The following is a 22,769-nucleotide window of genomic DNA, read 5'->3' as shown; positions in this document are numbered from 1 at the left end:
ACTTTTTACCTGTTCCACTCCAAACAAACTCGTTTAGCCCTTCCCCCCCCCCCCCTTTCAAACTTTCAAAATCCTGGATCCACATTTGCCTACTACTGTGGATCATTATTATTCGGGAAAACCAATTTTCAATGTTAAATGGAGTAATAATTTTCTATATGCTTGTATGCAGATTTTTCTAAAATCACGCAATCAAATATCCACAAAAATACAATTTATCTTAAATCCACGAAAATTGGTATCAACGAATATAAATGAATCCACAGTAACATAGCCCGTCAGAAGGTCAGATGACAACTTACTACAGAATCCACAATACAAGTTACAGTTCTTCCTAGCCCAGGTATCATATTGGGAGCTACATGCTTGCTTTCCATAGGCCTTACAGTTATCAAGTACATCATAACAGTTAGGATCTACATGTGGAGCAGGTGTATTTGTTTGTGGTGTTGGGACCTTTGGTGTTGGTGGTACTTGGCTCATATCACATCGGACCTCCTTACAACAGTCTCCGGGCACATCATACATTCTACATTGTGATGGAAGTGCGTTGTAAGTTGGACACCTAAAAAAAAACATTTTATAAATAAATTTGATGATGGATATTACTTGGAGATTATGATAAATATCATTTTGACTTGCCTGTAGAGTATTTACTTCCAATTATTTCTTAACATTTTTGGAAGTGTATTCAAATCTGATGATCAATAAAACTTACCATAGAAGTAGCAAAACTTACCATAGAAGTAGCATAGTAGTTAAAAGAATAGCAGGCTTACCGTTTGTTAACAAAAAGTAAATGACAAGTTCCCAAAAAGAGTGTAAAGTCATACTAACCCCATTAAAACAAAAGGACCAAATTTAAATCAGGCAAATCTTCATACATGATACTATTGATTAAAGTTTAATCAAAACTCATTTCAGAGAAGTTGCACTTATATAAATTGCTCATGGTTAGACAAGTTTACTGCAAATCAAGAATGTTTGCTATGTATTAATTTGAAGTGAGAAGTATTGCATTAATTGGTAAAATATTATTATATGCAACTTTTTGTGAAATCATATTTATTATCCTCCAATTGTTCATTGATCTACATGCTGCTTATTCTGATCCGTTGTTTATATACTATCAATTCAAAAAAGTCTCTTAAAAAGCTTTTTATTTTGAAATAGAGCAGCGAACAGTGTTAAATTGGATGGACTTTAGACATTTCAATGAAAAACAATCCTGAAGAATTCATTAAAATAAAATTTCTGTTCCATAGGGTTAAACTCATTTATTCTATATCAACCTTAATAATTTCCTAAATAATATCTCATTCTCAAGGAGGTTCAGAACAGATTAATAGGGAACATATCCTCAGCTAGCTACACAACATGAAATATTCAGCTTAACTTTGATTTTTTGTTTCAAGAAAGACAAGGCAATGCAGAGGGCAAATTTGTAGATAACTTTTTTAAATTGTTTTGTCCACTGTTTACAATCTATGGAGTACTTACTTAGATGTACATCTGTATTGTCCATTGGTGGAGTCTGTACACACACTTACAATCCATGGAATACTTACTTAGATGTACATCTGTATTGTCCATTGGTGGAGTCTGTACACACACTTACAATCTATGGAATACTTACTTAGATGTACATCTGTATTGTCCATTGGTGGAGTCTGTACACACACTTACAATCTATGGAATACTTACTTAGATGTACATCTGTATTGTCCATTGGTGGAGTCTGTACACACACTTACAATCCATGGAATACTTACTTAGATGTACATATGTATTGTCCATTGGTGGAGTCTGTACACACACAATATATGGAATACTTACTTAGATGTACATCTGTATTGTCCATTGGTGGAGTCTGTACACACACTTACAATCCATGGAATACTTACTTACATGTACATCTGTATTGTCCCTTGGTGGAGTCTGTACACACTTACAATCCATGGAATACTTACTTAGATGAACATCTGTATTGTCCCTTGGTGGAGTCAGTACACACTTACAATCTATGGAATACTTACTTAGATGTACATCTGTATTGTCCATTGGTGGAGTCTGTACACACACTTACAATCCATGGAATACTTACTTAGATGAACATCTGTATTGTCCCTTGGTGGAGTCTGTACACACACTTGCAATCCATGGAATACTTACTTAGATGAACATCTGTATTGTCCATTGGTGGAGTCTGTACACACACTTACAATCTATGGAATACTTACTTAGATGTACATCTGTATTGTCCATGGGTGGAGTCTGTACACACACTTACAATCTATGGAATACTTACTTAGATGAACATCTGTATTGTCCCTTGGTGGAGTCTGTACACTCTTACAATCTATGGAATACTTACTTAGATGAACATCTGTATTGTCCCTTGGTGGAGTCTGTACACTCTTACAATCTATGGAATACTTACTTAGATGAAAATCTGTATTGTCCATTGGTGGAGTCTGTACACTCTTACAATCTATGGAATACTTACTTAGATGAACATCTGTATTGTCCCTTGGTGGAGTCTGTACACACACATGTGAAGTCACATCCATCTTCCCATCTCTGGTTCTGTTGGTAAACATGTCCTTTGTATATACATACATCTGTAATTCATAAAATACTTTAAAATATCTTGATGAAGATGGATTGTGATTAATGTCTAGTGGCAAATATTACATGCATTTCATCGGACAAGAACACATTAATGCAATTGACATTACGCTCAAGTGTTGGTAACTTTAAAAAAAAAACGACACTCATTGGCTAGAGGTATAGGGGAGGGTTGAGATCTCACAAAACATGTTTAACCCCGCTGCATTTTTGCGCTTGCCTTTAGTCAGAAGCCTCTGGCCTTTGTTAGTCTTGTATGTTTTTTTTAATTTTAGTTCTTTTATATGTTTCGGAGTTTGGTGTGACGTCCATTTTCACTGAACTAGTACACATTTTTGTTTAGGGGCCAGCTGAAGCCCCGCTTCCGAGTGAGGGATTTTTTGCTGTGTTCAAGACCCATTGGTGACCTTGGAATGTTGTCTGCTCTTTGGTCAGGTTGTAGTCTCTTTGACACATTCCCATTCTCAATTTTACTCAGTATTTTAAGTTGATAACATGACCAATACCAGGTCTGGACATGTGTATCTGCAAGCAATTGATTGAGGTTATATGTATACTGGAGCATAACTGATCATTTCCTTTCACTGATACCAAGAAAATTTTGACGAAAATTTTCCTTGTACAATGAGTGTTGTAAAATTTCAGACTAATGGCAAACAGAAAGTGGCTACACAGCAGATCTAATACAACTCAACATCATCAAGCTGCAGACCAAACATTAAAACCATATCTTTCAATAAGAGATAAGAAAAGTTTGACGAAAATTTTCCTTGAACAATGAGTGTTATCAAATTTCAAACTCGGCAAACAGGAAGTGGCTACATGGCAGATGTAAAAATTGTTTACTCAACATAACCAAGCTGCAGACCAAATACTAAATAATTCCTTTCAATAGAAGCCCAGAAAACTTTGAAGAAAATTTTCATTGTACAATGGTGTTGTGAAATTTCAAACTATCAGCAAACAGGGAAGTGGATACATGGCAGATGTATAAATATTACTCGCTACAACTCAACATTATAAAGCTGCAGACCTAACATTGAATCATTCCCTTTCAAAAAACTAAAACTAAGCATTTACGACCAAACAAATAATCATAACATTTGATTTTTTTGATTTTTTATGAAACTTAGCATTTCTGACCAGCTGAACATAAACTGAATTTCTATAAAGGTTCAAAACTTTTGAATCATAATATATAAAAATAAGGAGACGTGGTATGATTGCCAATGAGACAACTATCTACAAGAGTTCATACTAACTAGCTCTACTTCCTGAGACCATGTTTTGGCCTGGGGTATAGTTTGGTCTGAATCCAGTGTATCCTCCTCCATAGCTACCATAAACAGGGTATTTACTTCCTGGTAACAGAGGATTGACTTGGCTTCCATCAGGTCCTGTACACATTGGTTTGGAGCAACAATCACCATTGGGTTTGACCATGTAGCACTGAGACGGCATCTTGGGGTAGGTTGGACATCTGTGTGATGAGAAAAATAAGTGTTGCAAAATAGTGTTACAAAATAATGAAATAATAATGGACATTATAACATTCTGTATAAGTTAGTTACATTTCATTCTGGCTTTTTTTTTTTTTGCAAAGGCAGGATGAAATTAAAGAACCTTAGTGAGCGCGCTCACATACCCCACGTCCCCACATTGTCATTGGAGAAATAAAATAAGTGTAAGAAAAAAAAATTTAATCATAATTTCCTGTCAATATGCACATCTACATAGTATGTCCTTATTATCTACAAAGTTTCATGAAATTCTGGTGTGTGGTTTCAGAGGAGTTGCGATGATAAACTGTTGCAGAAGTACATTGAAGCAAATAAGTTCAAAGGGGCGTAACTCCTAGAAAAAAAATTGAATCGTAATTTCCTGTCGATATGCACATCTACATAGTATGTCCTTATTATCTAAAAAGGTTTCATGAAATTCTGTTGTGTGGTTTCAGAGGAGTTGCGATGACAAACTGTTGCAGTAGTACATTAAAGTAAATAAGTTCAAAGGGGTGCAACTCCTAGAAAAAAAATTGAATCGTAATTTCCTGTCGATATGCACATCTACATAGAATGTCCTTATTATCTACAAAGTTTCATGAAATTCTGTGGTGTGGTTTCAGAGGAGTTGCGATGACAAATTGTTGCAGTAGTACATTGAAGCAAATAAGTTCAAAGGGGCGTAACTCCTAGAAAAAAAATTGAATTGTAATTTCCTGTCAATATGCACATCTACATAGTATGTCCTTATTATCTACAAAGTTTCATGAAATTCTGTGGTGTGGTGTCAGAGGAGTTGCGATGACAAAAGGTTGCAGTAGTATATTGGGCAAATAAGTTCAAAGGGGCGCAACTCCTGGGAAAAAAATTGAATCGTAATTTCCTGTTGATATGCACATCTACATAGTATGTCCTTATTATCTGAAAAGGTTTCATGAAATTCTGTTGTGTGGTTTGAGAGGAGTTGTGATGACAAGAAACAGGACTGACGGACGGACGGATGGGTCAAAAACATTATACCCGTCGCAAAAAATTTGTGTGGGGTATAATAATGTATTTTTTGAGTATATTTGGATATCTTGTATAAATATTCCATTTGTAACATTTATTTTAAAAGGATAAACTGGCAAGGATAAAAATTATTTTGTAAATTTAAAATAATAGTGTGGATTTTTTTTTTAAATGGAAGGCAAAATGCAGAGAAATAAGCTTTCTTTAACCTCCTACATTTTCTTTTACATTTTGAAAGGGAAATCTGATTGTTCAATTCATTTCCAGAAACACTATTCCTCTCAAGTGCATAGAAATATATAATATATTTTTTATTTATGTTTGTGATATACAAGAAATGGAATGAATAAACCATGCACTGCAGCTGCATAATCAACTCTTGCCTTTATGTCATTCATTACAAAGTATCAATGATAAGTGAATACACTGACATTAAAAGTTTTTATTTATTTTTTTTATTTTTCATATTTTATTGAAATCTGTACATTTGTTAGTTGAAAAACATCAAGTACCGGTACCTTATTAGAAGTATTTTTAACATTCTACTCACTTAGCTTTGCATTGATATAATCCACTTTGTCCTTCTAAACACTCGCAACTGAATTCACAGCCGTCATCCCATTTGTCTCCCTTGTTGTACACTTTACCCTTGTAGATACATAAATCTGAAATATAAAAATTATCTTTCTTGTCACTTTACTCTTGCAAATATTTTAACTTTATGCTTGAATTTAAATAAATCTGAAATACAAAAGTTACCTCCCTTGGTACTTATTTTAATTCTATAATTGTATTTACATAATTCTTGAATACAAAATTTACCTCCATTGTAAATAGTTTCAACTTTATAATTGTATTTGCATAATTCTAATACCAAAAATTCCAACTTCATATTACTGTTTTTGTAAAATTTTCCACAGGAAACGCTGATTACAAATAATGCTATCAAAATTCAAAATTTTATTTTTGTAAAACCTAGTTATCAAGTGGCAATTTGTAAAATAATAAAATCATCACAAAAATGTCTGGATTTTCAGTAGATTGTACCTGAAATGGCCTACATAATATTGAATGCCCAAACATGAAACCACTTCTTTTGAAAGTAAACAAAAACAAATAAACATTTGAAAGTAATAAAAAATGTCTTTTTCAGTATTAAAACAATTCAAAATATTTACTTACTGTTTGTATTTCCATTGAAAGAAGTGAGAGCCTGACCAGGTACGACAACTGTACCTTGACCATTGGTGACCGATTGCTGTCCAGGTTGTACAATTACGTATGGGTTGGTTGCTGTTGGTGCAATATTTGGTCTTGGTGTGGGTATCAGTTGAGGAATAGGGTTGTAGTTACCAAAGGTTGGACTGTTACAATGAAGTGAAGGGCAACATTGACCTGGTACCTGGGTATAGGAACAGTAGGATGGTATAGCTGGATAGGATGGACATCTGAAAAAATAAGATATATTCTATAACTTTTGTTTTTTTATCATAAAAGCTGATTGTCCTATTCTAATTATAATACTTACTTACTTACTGAGAAGACCTTGTAATTCAGTGATTGTTGTTGGTTGCTGTCTGTCTTTTTTTTTCTTGTTTACTGTATTGTAATAAATCAGTTTTTGCGTTTGAATTGTTGCATATTTTTTCAGGTCTGAACTTTTTATAGTTTACTATACAGTATGGGTTTTGCTCATTGTTGAAGGCAACATGTACGGTGACCTATAATTGCTTATATCCATGTCATTTGGACCCTGGTGGATTGAATGGTTGGCTCATAGGCAGTCACTAACTTGTACATTCTTATGCGTGATCTTTTCAAGTTAAAAACATATTTCCCTCAAACCATCTGTACTTACTTTGATGTACACTTGTACATTCCAGTACTTCCATCTTCACAAGTACAGACATATTTACATCCATCATCCCAAGACTCTCCCTGGTTGTGCACTTTACCGTGGTACAAACACACACCTGTAATATAAAAATAAATATGATATAGATATAACCAAAATGAATTCCCAATCTCATTTACCTGTTAACCAAGTCCTCAAGGAACAAGGATATGTGTCCATAGGACACCTATTCCCACTCACACTATCACATTTCCTAGTTCAGTGAACCGTAAAGTCTGGGTCAAATCCCTAATTTTTGCATATGTTTTAAAAAGTTCACTTCATAATGAACATGTGAACAAAGTTTCAATCAGATATGACCATAAACTACCTAAAACAAAAACTTTAACATGATTACATGTGGTAATGTTAACTCAAAGTTTCTGTGATCAGCTTAAAATTTTTTACAATGACTTAATTAATTTTATATAAAAAAAATTTGATCACCACTGCCATCAGAAAATTCGTCCAAAATAATCCATGGATTTTAAGATAACCTACTTCTTCCTCCAGTCATGCCGGGTGTCTGTCCTGGTGGTAGACCAGATCCTGTGACGACAGAATGGGTACCTAGGGGTACAACATTGATCATGCTAGGTGACAGAGTTGGTGAAGGAGTGGGTCTTCCATCAGGGATCAGTGGTGTCAACTGTTGTCCATTAGCCATACATGTGACTGTCATACAGCACTGGTCGGTAGGATCTTGTTTCAGTGTACAGAAGCTTGGTATACTGGAGTAGAATTTACATCTGGAAAAAATAACTAAGATTGTTTTCATTCTTCTCTAGTGCTTGTAAATATTTTGTAGACTTACATTAACATACAAAAGTACCCAGTAACAAAATATATATATTACCTATATTATGGGAAAATTAGTAGTTTGTTGAGCTGTATGAAGACTTAGCACATGGTCCAAATATACCCATTCTACAGTCCTGACATATGAGCAAAGTCATTGGCAAACTGCATATGAGATACTACCTTCTACATTTTACCAAATCCTTTTAGTTTTTAGAATTTTCTATTTCAGGTCATTTTTTGTTTTCTGCTCTCAATAATTTTAGTTGTCTTTGGCTCTCCAATTTAAAGTCATTCCAATAGCTCTTAGAAAAACTTATGTCATATGTATTGAATCAAACATGTTTGGTACATACTGCTTCAAAAACACAAAAGCACACTGCTAAAAAATATGAAAACACCCAGCTTTTTAGGCATGTGTATTATAATTTCAAGGTACTAGTTACTAGCCTACTCGAACAAAGAGAACTGTGGATTTATTATAATTTATGGGATATCAATTGTTGTGGATTTCGTGGGTTACGGTAAACAATGAATTTAAATGTTAAACCAAGTACAAATTTTTTATAGCCTTGTATGAAAACTTTGAAAAACGCTGAAATCCAATATCCACGAAAATATAATTTTCCTCAATTCACGAAAATTGGTAGCCACGTAAAATAAATGAACCCAGAGTATTAACATTTACCTGGCAGTACATCTAAAGTGGTTTCCTACAGGATCTTGACAGATACAATTGTAGTTACATCCATCCTGCCATCTCTGTCCTCTAGCATACAACTGATTCTTGTATAGACAATAACCTGTTGAGGCATATCAAATCATTAATACAATTGACGGTAGGAAACCTTTTTGTAGCTGTTGAAAATTTACCTATCAGCTTTCTTTTAATGATTTCAAAATTAGATTAAATTTCATTTTTTCACCTTATCAAATAAAATCAGACCAATATCAATTGGTTTTGGAGAACAGAAACATACAAAGCATGTATTAACAAAAAATAATCTCAACACATTGTCTGTTATAACAAATGACCCATTTGACCTGAATGTTTAGTTTGTCAAACCTTGCACTGGTGTTTCCTAGGCTTAAATGTGATAAAATCCAGAAGATCCCAATTGATTTAATTGTACTAAAATTAAAGATTCAACTGCCTTAGACAATGATGATCTTAATGTTTTTGACTGTTCTAAATAGGTCTGTTTGGTTTTATGGTTTTTACTGTTTTAAATAGGTCTGTTTGGTTTTTGGTTTTGACTGTTCTAAATAGGTCTGTTTGGTTTAATGCTCTCTATTTTATAATTTTACCTTTCCAAACTTTTGTCATGGACATTTCCCCAGAAACATGCATAGCATTAATGGAAATCAGCATCATATGTTTTTTTAATGTATATAAAATTACTATATATTTAAGGTGGTACCTAACACTACAGGGAGATAACTCTGTAAAAATCAGCTAAACGTTTTAATTACGTTGTATTGTTAAGGAAATATTAAGCTTCTAAATGAACAAAATTAGTGTTTTTCAAACTGCTATATAACCAAAGAAATTTTTCTGATAATGTGGTTGGTTCAAATTTTTTGATCTTTTTATATTTTTGTCAAAGGGTCAAAGTAAACATTATGTCAAAATTTTATGAAAATTAAACGAGCCAAATTAATATTAGTCAAGGTGTTGGGTACCCCCTTAATAAGTTGTACGTTTTTAACCAATGTTCTTGCAAGCTACATGTAGGTGTCTATTCTATTTTGAACTTAACAGAATCTTTAGCTTGCTGTTAGAAAAATAAAATACTCAGTTACAATAGGTTGTTGCATATAACTTTATCTTACATTCTGATCTTAATTCCTTCGAAGGCCCTTTCGTAACAACAGCTTTATTATAAATCAATTAAAAATAATATAGACAAAATTGAACCTGATTAAATTATGTTCAACCTACGAATGCTGTAGAGCTATGATAGTCAATATCTATTCAACATAAAAAAACTCCAAAAACTATATAACATAGTCCTTAATTCTAACAAAATATAAATAATCAGACTAATACCTGGACGTCCTGTTATTGTGTTACCGGTTGGTGTTGGTGAATTGTTGGTACCAACATGTCCAGTATTCTGTCCTGGTGTGATGACAATCTGTTGGTTTGTTGTCTGTGGTTGCTGTGTGTTTGGTTTGAATGTGGGTGTGTTTGGCTGTGGTGTTGGTGTATTGGAAGGATTTGGCACGGGTGTGTAAAAGGAGTCACATCTGGCCATTTGGCAACACTGGTCTTTAGGATCCTGGACAAATTTACACTGTGGTGGCATGAATGGATAAGATGGACATCTGGAATTTAAAAATAACTATGTAGCATGTGAGAATAAAAATTATTGTCAATTGGTTAAATCTTAAATAATTTAGCTAGTCTTTTTTCCGTTTTCTTGAGAGAAAAAAAAATATATGAAAATTATGTTTTTTACTTTTGGTACAAGCAAATAAAAAGTGTGAATAAATAGTGATATTAATCAGGGTTCTTAAATTAAACTGTAATTTAACTACAAAACACTGATCATGTAAAACCTTGGAGGCCCAAACCTTTGACCGACTGAGTGGCCATATTGCTACTGTAAATTTAGAAATTTGTGCATGCATTTATTTGTGTGATTGTTAAATAATGTACAAAAATGTGAGATTAATCATTGCAATTTCAAAAATACAGCATACAAATAATGCCAACATAATTTTAAATGCTTTTATCATTTTTTGCAATACCTATCTCATCACAATATTCACCATAATTAAAACTTCACAACAATTTCTGAATTAACAGTAGCTGAATTTAAATTGATGACTCTCTGTACTTAAACTTACATACCCCAATATCAATGTAACAAGTCCACTTACCTATCAGTACATCTATACTGTCTCCTAGAAGCATCAAAACATTCACATCGGTATGAGCAACCATCATCCCAAGTTGCACCTTGTTGGTAAGCAACTCCCTTGTAAATACACATATCTAGAATTCAAAATTATATGTCATAGCCTTATTTTATAATTGGATCAAGGATAAGAAAAACAGAAGGGACTACATATCTAAAACTCCAAAACAATACATATTAGAGATGGATCAAGGATTGGGAAACAGGAGGGACCAATTTCTTATATAAGTCAAATGTTTACTGTACGCAGGGATATTTTCACAATTTCAATGCAAAAACCTTTTGAGCAAGGGTTAACTTTGCAACTAAAGCACTAATTGCTCATTTGACATTCAATTATTGATTTAATCAAAAAATTTGTAAGGAGGTTATGTTTGTGCAATGTACATTAGCAAAAATGACCCCGCACAATATTTTCCACATGTACAGTTTTTCAAAGTATTTAGTTTTCACAACACATTGACCATATAAGCTTCTGTTGAAGGAGGAGGGGGACACTACATTTGGCACTATCTTTTTGTTTATATATAGACAACTTAGTTTGACCTACTTAAGAGATACCTGTCTATTATTTGAGACTGTATGTTGACCTCTAGATGTACTTGGTTATTTGTGTTGTTGTGTTGCTGTCTCATTGGCATATACCCAGCATCTCTTTTTAATTCATAATGAATATTCTTAAACATCATAATCTCTGGAATTTGGCCTTCAGTCATAAACTTCACTCAGTACAAAATTTGTGCTCAAAACACCAAATCCAGTATTTTGATTGGTTGATTTCTAAGTCTATGTATGATGATCGTTCTCAAAATTTGAATGACTGTAAAGCCTGGATACCTCTTTAATCCAAATAAAACCTTCAATCATGACAAATTTTACTGTTCTTTTTTCGTGCTCAATTCTTCACGAATGTGTAAACGACGAGGGGATTTTTTAACGACCTTGACTACCCATGAGGGTCATGCACGGTCGATGTTTGTGTAACTATTTCGTTTACTCTTATAAAGCATACCTTTGCTGCTTCCAGTGAAACTGTTTCCTGAGTTTGGCATTAATGGATTCTGTCCTCCAGTTCCGCCTGTACCAACAAAGGACCCTGGTTGGATAGGTGTTGGATAGATATACTGTGGCCCGGTTCCAGAGGGACCTGTATTGTATTGAGGATTGAGGGTATAACCTTTAGGTGTGGTACCTCCTAAAACTGTTCCGGGGGTGTTTGGGAACAAGTTGATGTTACAGTTAGGGACCAAACAGCACTGGTCATTTGGATCTGTGCTTAGTTTACATCCAGCTGGCACTTGGTTATAGACTTTACATCTAAAAATCATAAACAAATAAATACTTTGGATTCATTTATTTTTGTGGATACCAATTTTCATGTTTTGAGAAAAAAAATTGTATTTTCATGGTTTTGCCACAGTCTGCAATACAAACCTATTAATCACAATAATAAAATCTGTTATCCTTCTTTTATGTTTTCATTCAGACTTAACAACATTGCATTTGAACTACTCAAAAATATCTAGATAACTACCTCACAAGAAGCATAAATATATATGATAAGATGTATATAAGTCAAAACAGTTCTCATAAAATTATCAATAATCTAAAAAAAGTCTGAAGAAAATTCTGTAATTACTGTAAATTCATTTAATTTAGTTAGTACCAATTCTTGTGGATTAAGGAAAAATCTAGTTTTTTTTTCGATACCTAACTTTAAGGTTTTCACAAACTCTGCATGCAAGCCTATAAGAAAGGAGTAGGCCCGGTAAGACTCCTTTTTGGCCCCAAATTATAGCATTTCAAAAATTTGTTAAAAATATAACATTTTAGCTATTTATTGGAAAGAAGAATACTTTTGTTACATAAATATGGACTTGTTTTTTACATTACATTGCACATGCATCAGGTACTAGCATAATTAATTCATGGAAAATCACTGAAATCTTCACAATTTTAGCATTTGTGCTTATTTTTAGACGGTTTTTGTCTAAAATGAAGTGGCCGCACTTGAGTTCAGTCTTAACATTTAAATATTGATGATGATACATAACATATATAAAAGGTTGAGACTGAACACGAATGTGGCCACTTCCATTTTATCCAAAAACCATCTGAAAAGTAACATTTTGTGGCTTATTTGATAGATTTTTCATATTTAAGCTTGAATTTAGGCATCTTTAATGACCAAATCAGTTCAAATCTTTTACATAAACTAATTGAATCGACTGAAGAAGACACTTAAGTGTTTAAAAAATGTAAAAAATCTTTCATCAGATGCACTTCAAATTTTAAGCCAAAATAAGCCCTTATCGGACCTTCTCCTTTTCCTATATTGGAAATGTGTATTTTGCCGATCAATTCAATTCTAGGATCACCTACCCTCACGAACTACAAAAAAAATAATACCCCAGGAATAATACTGAATCCACAGTATACGAGACTTAATTTAATGATAATCTATAATAATATGATGCATAACTTCATATAAAAATGAACATAATTACCTTTGATGACAAGAGTATCGGTTGTTCATTGCATCATCACACTGGCATGTGTAATCACAGCCATCATTCCATGTTTGTCCTTGGGAGTAGAACACACCTTTGTACACACATTTACCCGGAGTGGGGGATGGAATGGGTGTTGGAGCTACTGTGTTCTGTCCTGGTCTTGGAGTAGGAGCATTATTTGGTCTTGGTGTTGGGATACCGTTGGGGAATGGTGTTGGATTGACGAAATCACAATATGGTTTCTGACAACATGGTTCACTTGGATCCTGTATCAGTACACATCTGCTATCCAAGTTGGGGAACTTAGAACACCTATAATGGAATACATAATATTATAGCTATAATAAAATCCTGTTGACAATCTGCCTATTTTGGTCAAGAGTGTTTCACCCATCCCAAATTACCCTACTATTTCATATAAAAACACATTTTCAAAAAATTCAAACATGTACAAGGCATACAATGGTATAAAAGTAAATTTATTTAAGTATATTGATAGTGTTCAATACAATTACATAAAATGGTATATTGTTATCAACTGGTTGATGTTGATCTGTTATTTTTTATTTGAAAGTAGTAACACTGATTGATTGATTGATTGATTAATGGGTGTCTCAGAAAACATCAATAAGCATGTATTGACTACCAGTATATCTGAGTGAAAACAAAATAACATGCTATGAACTGAAACAGAGTATATTACTTTAATCAGTTTTATTATTCCTAAAATCAGAAGAACTTTGAAAATACAAAAGTGCTGGTCAAAATATTTGCATTGCCAGATAGTGTCACATTGCTAAATATAAAATTGCTAAATTAAGTAACAGTTACATATTGAGGCAAACCCTAATTTTCCAAAACCTAACACTGTCCTAATTTAATAATTTATTAAGAATTTGAACCTAACTATAAATAGATCATTACAAAAGTAAAAACATAGGCCTACTGTACAACACATCTTTTTTGTCCTGCCATATCAGCCAAATACTAAGTATTACAAATGAGAAACAGTGACCTACTTTTCAACACATCTGTATTGACCTGTCATATCATCCAAACATTCACAAACATATGTACACCCATCATCCCATTTCTGTCCTTTTTGGTAAACAATTCCTCTGTAGGAACAGCCTGTTTAACACACATATTTTGTGTTATAAAGATGTTGGATAAAGTATTTGTAGATTAAAACACACACAAACAAAAATATCATACTGAAAAGGAGGAAAAACTTAACAGTTTTCAACATCTTTCAAAGAATTTCTCATTTTATTTTTAAGATTACTTATACAATTTCAAAATATTAATGAGACATATTTTTGAATGAATACTGTGGATTCATTTATTTTCAAGGGTAACTTTTTTCGTGGATTGAGGAAAAGTTGTATTTTCATGAATATTTGATTTCGTGCTTCCACAGTAGAAAACATTCTCAAATAAATAATGCTTTGAAAATTCGTAAAACTCAAATTTCATCTATCCAATTGGATTGTAAGTATACCTGTCTTGGGTTGGGGAGCTAAGGTGGTCCTTCCATCAAGTTGAGGAGGTCTAAGAGTAACACCTGGAGTTGGTGTTATGACTGGAGCAAGACCTGTAAGGATACCTGGTTGTGCAGTCTGTGGGGTTGGAATAAATCCTGGTGTTGGTGTGGGACCACCTGTTGGTACGACAGGACATTCTGGAACCTTACAACATGTTGGATCTGCAGGATCAGCAACCAATAAACAGCTTGTTGGAATAGCAGTGTATCTGGCACATCTGAAGTATATAATTATTTGTAATTAGTATCTAATGAAAATAACTGATGGTCAAAAAACCAAATTCATCTGGTACAGTGAATTAATCATTATTTGTGGGATATCAATTGTTGTCGATTTTATAGGATAATTTGAACAATGAATTTAAATATTCAACCAATACAAGCTTTTTATAGGCATATATTTAAACTTTGTCAGAACCATGAAATAAAATTGGAACCCACGCATATACCTGAATCCACAGTAAAACAGAGGGAAACTTCTAAAATCAAATGTTTTCTTTACAGAAGAAACTTCACCTATCGACTAAATTTTCTGCATGATATATATTTTTTAAATTGTTGCAGGACATATTCTACAAAAAAAACAGAAAACTTTAAATTTCAACAACTATAAGCTTAAGAGTTTGAAGTGTAAAAGCAAAAAGGTCAACAGATTACTGATTTCTGTTGTAATGATTATAATTAATGGAATAATAAAATACTAACTTCTTAATGTAATTTTACCTTAATTTCAATCTTCTTTTTTTATTTTGCTATCCAACTTTTTTTTAACAGATTAAAGAAAAGCAACATATATTTTGCTATTTTGCTATTTTTGCTTTTCCTGTTGAACTTTTCCCCTGTGCTTGTTTTACTTTCACAATGGTTGAGTTATAATGTGCATCTTATTATAGTAAATGACCTTAATCAAAAATAAATTTTGACTGAAACATACTATTATTTGATATTTTGGTAGAAAAACAGACAGTTCAAATTTCTGACTAAATATCCTTCATAACAAAACACTCAAGCATGCTAAATGGGACAGTGAGAGGAGAAAAAAAAAGGCAAAAAAAATTCAGACTGTGTCTAGTTAGCAGAGAAAGACAGTGGCAGACGTCTTACCAATCTGCACATGTTACTCTCTTATTAGTAGTTGTACAGAATATGTTATAACCGATACCTTTCCTGACATCTGTAATATCCTGTGTTAGAGTTCTCACATCTACATTTAGCATTACATCCATCATACCAAACCTGGTTCTGTTGGTACATGTTTCCTTTGTACACACATACATCTAGAAAAGTTATACACAAACATATAGGTATCATATTTTGTTTTTTGTTAATTGTCAATCATACCATATATCCTTATTTTTATATCATCTATAGTAAATCTTTGATGAAAAAAAAACATTTTTGGCAAATTATGAATACTTTCTGGTCTATGGAAGTGAATTAAAGAATTCCATTAGTAAAAGGCATTCACCTCTCCTCTATGAAGTGTAAAAATCATGTATCGTTACATATTTCATTCTTTTGGTTTGGGATCTGAAAACAATATAGCTATGCCTATTAATGGAAAGTACTTTCGTAAGCCACAACAAATCACATAGAAAGATTAATAAACACAACCAACATTTTCTAATTTATAAATCAATTATGTAGTATTTATTGTCAATTGCAAAGAGAACATAAAAATTGTTATAATGTTGGAAAATAAATTCCAATTCATAACAATTCTAATGTACAAATGACAGCAGCAATTGAAAAATATCACCTGCACAATACTTCACATACAGTGTATGATGAAGCAAATGATGAGTTTTAATTCACTCAAATTCATCAAATATGAAATGTAAAAGATTTTGTGGAAAGAAAAAGAGAAAAAAAAAAAACCAAAACATTTGCAAAGATTTCTAGTTTCTACATTTGAAAATGTAGAAAATTTTATGAAGAGACAAAACGTTACCACAAAATGAACTTTTAACAGAAAAAAACCCTAAAAAAATAATTTTTGATATCTAATCAGAAAATAAAACTTACTCTTTGGTTTAGGTGCCACCGTTGGGCCTGGGGTATTGTTAGGGTTTGGTACAAGCGTTACTCCTGGTGTGGGTTTCATGTTTGGATTAGGTGTAGGTTGTGGGTTCTGGCAGTATGGAAGCTGACAACACTGATCTTTTGGATCACTGATCATAGTACAGTATGGTGGAAGCTGGGGTACCTTAGAGCATCTGGAAACAAAACATTAAATCTATATACACAACATCAAATCATTTCAAATCCAAAGAGGGGTTTTCAGGTTAGAATGTGGAAACTGTTTTCGTACATATGCATAGGACTGATTAAGATGAGTTTTATTTTACCATGACTTTAAATGAACAGTTTTTTTTGTATAAAACACACCTTCATGTAGTTTTGAGTCATCAAGCCATGTTTCATTATCCAACTCCAAGGTGTTTAAAATTTAAAGATTATAAACGTTTTTGGTTCTTATGAGAGGAATTATTAAGTTGGACTAGTGTTTGACCATGACTTTCAAAATAAGGTCATCTACCTTGTACTGTGAATTCATTTATTTTCGTGGATACCAAATATTCGTGGATGCAGGAAAAATTGTATTTTCATAAATTTTTTATTTTGTGGTATATTCAAAGTCTGCATACAAGTCAATAGAAAATTTTTACTTCGTTGATCATTTAAATTCTTTGATTACCGTTACAAACACAAATTGGTATCGTATGAATAATAATGAATCTACAGTATTCAACACACTTTCCAGTAGTGGCAAATAATCATGCCATGTTTCATTTCTGAACTCCAAGGTGTTTTAAAGATAGAGAGAGGAAATAATATGTGATGGACAGACATGTGGAAGAACAAACTTATCAATAAAAGCCACTAGTTTCACATGTGAGATAAATCCTGAAATTTTACTCCTCTGACATCATACAATAATAGGTATTGTCAAGACATTGTTAGTGATGTTGCACCAAAATAAATTGAAATATTGTAAATTTAGTAATAACATGATACTTTATTTAATTGAGTGAAAAATGAAATAATTAAAACCAGAATTATAAAACAGGAATTATATTTATAAATCCAGAATTCTACCTTAATAGATCTCTCAATAATGTAACTTAAGATTATACACTAACCTGTCTGTACATTGGTAATGTCCTGTTGAAGCATCGAGACATACACAGTGGTAGGAGCAGCCATCATCCCATTTTTGACCCTGGGTATAGATCTTACCATTGTACAAACATACATCTGAAATTGCAGAATTATAATCATTTCATACAAAATGTATACATCATAAATTATACAATTATAGTTACCTGGTATATGGGGCTCAATAGTAAACTATCAATACTGGAATTATCAAAGTTCAAACATTCTAAAAATATGCAATGCAATGTTAGTCAATTCATACAACAAATACATCAGAACTAAAAATGATAGTTACATGCAGCTGATAAGTGAATTATCAAAGTTTATGGTCATAACGGTGAAGGTTTGGTACCATTAAAATGTTTAAACCTGCTGCAATTGTTTGCACCTGTCCTAAGTCAGGAATCTGATGTTCAGTAGTTGTCGTTTGTTGATGTGGTTCATAAGTGTTTCTCGTTTCTCGTTTTTTATATAGATTAGACCGTTGGTTTTCCCGTTTGAATGGTTTTACACTAGTAATTTTTGGGGCCCTTTATAGCTTGCTGTTTGGTTTGAGCCAAGGCTCCGTGTTGAAGACCGTACTTTGACCTAAAATGGTTTACTTTTATAAATTTTGACTTGGATGGAGAGTTGTCTCATTGGCACTCATACCACATCTTCTTATATCTATATATGTTGTATATGCCTACATTTTTAAATTATAAGTACAGTATGATCTAAAACAAAAAACACTACTCCTAGCCTGTGACTAGTAAACATTGGTTCAGGTTAGTGAAACTTCTAAAAATTTGTTAGACGCATAGACATAATAAAAGTATTTTCTTGAAATGATTTTTCGGGCTAGTATATATAAAAGATTTTGGCATAGACTGTTAGGGTAGTAATGAGTTTTCGGGCTAGTATATATAAAAGATTTTGGCATAGACTGTAAGGGTAGTAATGAGTTTTCGGGCTAGTATATATAAAAGATTTTGGCATAGACTGTAAGGGTAGTAATGAGTTTTCGGGCTAGTATCTATAAAAGATTTTGGCATAGACTGTAAGGGTAGTAATGAGTTTTCGGGCTAGTATATATAAAAGATTTTGGCATAGACTGTAAGGGTAGTAATGAGTTTTCGGGCTAGTATCTATAAAAGATTTTGGCATAGACTGTAAGGGTAGTAATGAGTTTTCGAGCTAGTATATATAAAAGATTTTGGCATAGACTGTAAGGGTAGTAATGAGTTTTCGGGCTAGTATATATAAAAGATTTTGGCATAGACTGTAAGGGTAGGAATGAGTTTTCAGGCTAGTATATATAAAAGATTTTGGCATAGACTGTAAGGGTAGTAATGAGTTTTCGAGCTAGTATATATAAAAGATTTTGGCATAGACTGTTAGGGTAGTAATGAGTTTTCGAGCTAGTATATATAAAAGATTTTGGCATAGACTGTAAGGGTAGTAATGAGTTTTCGGGCTAGTATATATAAAAGATTTTGGCATAGACTGTAAGGGTAGTAATGAGTTTTCGGGCTAGTATCTATAAAAGATTTTGGCATAGACTGTAAGGGTAGTAATGAGTTTTCGAGCTAGTATATATAAAAGATTTTGGCATAGACTGTAAGGGTAGTAATGAGTTTTCGGGCTAGTAATATATAAAAGATTTTGGCATAGACTGTAAGGGTAGGAATGAGTTTTCAGGCTAGTATATATAAAAGATTTTGGCATAGACTGTAAGGGTAGTAATGAGTTTTCGAGCTAGTATATATAAAAGATTTTGGCATAGACTGTTAGGGTAGTAATGAGTTTTCGAGCTAGTATATATAAAAGATTTTGGCATAGACTGTAAGGGTAGTAATGAGTTTTCGGGCTAGTATATATAAAAGATTTTGGCATAGACTGTAAGGGTAGTAATGAGTTTTCGGGCTAGTATCTATAAAAGATTTTGGCATAGACTGTAAGGGTAGTAATGAGTTTTCGAGCTAGTATATATAAAAGATTTTGGCATAGACTGTAAGGGTAGTAATGAGTTTTCGGGCTAGTAATATATAAAAGATTTTGGCATAGACTGTAAGGGTAGGAATGAGTTTTCAGGCTAGTATATATAAAAGATTTTGGCATAGACTGTAAGGGTAGTAATGAGTTTTCGAGCTAGTATATATAAAAGATTTTGGCATAGACTGTTAGGGTAGTAATGAGTTTTCAGGCTAGTATATATAAAAGATTTTGGCATAGACTGTAAGGGTAGTAATGAGTTTTCGGGCTAGTATATATAAAAGATTTTGGCATAGACTGTAAGGGTAGTAATGAGTTTTCGGGCTAGTATATATAAAAGATTTTGGCGTAGACTTTAAGGGTAGTAATGAGTTTTCAGGCTAGTATATATAAAAGATTTTGGCATAGACTGTTAGGGTAGTAATGAGTTTTCAGGCTAGTATATATAAAAGATTTTGGCATAGACTGTAAGGGTAGTAATGAGTTTTCGGGCTAGTATATATAAAAGATTTTGGCGTAGACTGTAAGGGTAGTAATGAGTTTTCAGGCTAGTATATATAAAAGATTTTGGCATAGACTGTAAGGGTAGTAATGAGTTTTCGGGCTAGTATATATAAAAGATTTTGGCATAGACTGTAAGGGTAGTAGTGGATATTGTGATCATTGAGATATCATTTACTAAATTTAGAAAAGAATTGATGCTGACATCAAGAAAAGTTTTTAAAAAAAAATCGTAAATATGGAATAATACCTCACTCACAAAGTTACTGATCTGTTTTAAAATCACCTACTGGAAATTAATTGTGCTTATTGACCCAAATGTAAATCACAATAACTTACTAGATCTGCCATTAATTCCTGTGTTTGGTTGATTTGGTTTGACAACATTAGACCCATCAATGGTACCCTTTGGTCCAGTGACAACAACTGTAGTATTGGAGGTTGGTACACATTTAGGTACTTGACAACAGGGGTCACTTGGGTCAGTAATGTAAGTACATCCTGGTTGAAGTTGTGGGTATGTTGAACATCTGAAAAAAAGTACAAGTCAGGAGTCGGTTTCACAAAAAAACTTACGACTAAGATTGATCGTAAGTATACTGAATTGTTCATGATTTACGATCAATCTTAGTCTTAAGTTTTTTTTGTGAAACCGACTCCTGGAACCTAGTTGGTACTTGTCTTTAGTAATATCTTAAATTTTTAGTCCTGTAGGGGGATTAAGTGTTAATAGTAGATAATTGAATGTCTCTGTTAAATTTATTCACAAGATTTCTTTAACTCTTTTCCTAAAGATTTTGTGATAAAAATGGTAAAATCACAAACTCTTCCTTACTTTGTCATTAGTGCAAAGAATCATACAATAGAGATTATCTCATAAAAACCTGAAAGTGATAACTTTTCCTCTGGATTCATTTATTTTCATGGATACCAATTTTTGTGGATTGAGGGAAAATTGTATTTTTTTGGTTTTGCTAAAGTCTGCATCCAAACCTTTATATAATTTGTATTTCGTTGAACATCTAAATTTGTGGTTTACTATACCCACAAAATCCACGAAAATTGGTATCGCACGAATAAAAATGAAGTTACAGCAATAAAAAAATATAATTTACCCTATTAGAAAACCTCATTTTAAGATGGTTTAACATAGCTCAACACACACAGTTGCAAAATGATCAGCTAAAAAAAATAAACAAAAAGAAGCTTTGCTCATAAGATAAACAATTCAATACCAAAATTGACATTAAATGTATTTTTTTCAAATTTTAAATGATTGTGTTGCTTGATGATACAGGACTACATAAAATGCAAGAATGACCCCTCTCCCCCTTGACACTTGACACTGAAAATAAAGATTCTTCATCATACCTGTCATTACATGTGACTTGTTTAGCAGCAGCATCTTCACATCTACAGACCTTACTACAACCATCCTGCCAACTCTGTCCCTGTCTGTAGGGTATACCATTGTAAATACAGAACTCTGAAATTGTATGTATTAATCAATATTATTCATGTGTTTATATAATCTAAATAACAATGTGAGAGACTTTTTTATTAATCAGTTTTTTTCAGTCACTTTTTAATTTAATGATAATTAGGAAGAATTTCTTTTCATGATTTAAGGCAGGACACACTCTGCAGAACCTATTTCATGATTGTCTATGATATTGTATCATATAATTATTTATGGTTAAAAAATTAATACATTCAAAATTCTTACCTTATTATATTGTGGATTCATTATTATTCGTGGGATATCAATTTTCCTGAATTTCGTATGTAAATGTGACCCACAAATTTAAATGTTCAACAAAGTATACATTTTTTACAGGCTTGTATGCAGACTTCAGCAAAACCACAAAAACAAATGTCCACGAAAATACAAGTATCCCTCAATCCACGGAAATAAATGAATCAACTGTAGACAAAATGTGAGTAGCTTCACTAGCTAAGTTGTGGAAGTAAACAATGCTTTGACAAACATTTATCAATTTTCACTGGATAAGCAGGTACTTATGAATAGTAAAAGAATGTTTAAAGAGGGAGAAAATGGAAGATTTTGTATTCACTATAAGAGATTGGACCAACTTCTTGATTCTCTTCCGAAAGATATTTTGGAGAAAAAAACAATCAATGAAACTCTTTCATATCTGGAGAGTTTACACCAAAGAGCTAATACAAATTCTTTATGCAGTAAGTTAAAATTCTGATAATAAAATTGAGAATGGAAACTAGGAATGCATCAAAGAGACAACAATCCAACCAAAGGGCAAAAAACAGACAATCAATTTATTGTACCTAGTGTAACCGGAGAGC

The 22,769-nt window shown here is 32.7% G+C and overlaps 1 protein-coding gene across 1 annotated transcript in view; it reads right to left on the bottom strand.

The window, feature by feature from the left end:
• LOC127702759 (uncharacterized) overlaps positions 1 to 22,769 on the bottom strand; it is a 79,773-nt gene that overhangs the window by 13,129 nt on the left and 43,875 nt on the right. Inside the window, exons 46-64 of the mRNA XM_052207063.1 lie at positions 21,819 to 21,933; positions 20,787 to 20,977; positions 17,957 to 18,071; positions 16,839 to 17,029; positions 15,976 to 16,090; positions 14,772 to 15,031; positions 14,290 to 14,401; positions 13,265 to 13,582; positions 11,770 to 12,074; positions 10,720 to 10,834; positions 9,884 to 10,161; positions 8,522 to 8,636; positions 7,537 to 7,784; positions 7,000 to 7,114; positions 6,324 to 6,589; positions 5,692 to 5,806; positions 3,891 to 4,108; positions 2,507 to 2,621; positions 303 to 565 (exon numbers count right to left, since the gene is read on the bottom strand). Of these exons, the coding sequence (XP_052063023.1) occupies positions 303 to 565; positions 2,507 to 2,621; positions 3,891 to 4,108; positions 5,692 to 5,806; positions 6,324 to 6,589; positions 7,000 to 7,114; positions 7,537 to 7,784; positions 8,522 to 8,636; positions 9,884 to 10,161; positions 10,720 to 10,834; positions 11,770 to 12,074; positions 13,265 to 13,582; positions 14,290 to 14,401; positions 14,772 to 15,031; positions 15,976 to 16,090; positions 16,839 to 17,029; positions 17,957 to 18,071; positions 20,787 to 20,977; positions 21,819 to 21,933 (3,570 nt within the window). The remainder of the gene's footprint in view (positions 1 to 302; positions 566 to 2,506; positions 2,622 to 3,890; positions 4,109 to 5,691; positions 5,807 to 6,323; positions 6,590 to 6,999; positions 7,115 to 7,536; positions 7,785 to 8,521; positions 8,637 to 9,883; positions 10,162 to 10,719; positions 10,835 to 11,769; positions 12,075 to 13,264; positions 13,583 to 14,289; positions 14,402 to 14,771; positions 15,032 to 15,975; positions 16,091 to 16,838; positions 17,030 to 17,956; positions 18,072 to 20,786; positions 20,978 to 21,818; positions 21,934 to 22,769) is intronic.

Source organism: Mytilus californianus, unplaced genomic scaffold (assembly GCF_021869535.1).
Source record: "Mytilus californianus isolate M0D057914Y unplaced genomic scaffold, xbMytCali1.0.p SCAF_5, whole genome shotgun sequence".
Lineage (NCBI taxonomy): Eukaryota > Metazoa > Mollusca > Bivalvia > Mytilida > Mytilidae > Mytilus > Mytilus californianus.
The sequence above is the reverse complement of the archived record's forward strand: the minus strand, read 5'-3'. Positions and strand labels throughout refer to the sequence as shown.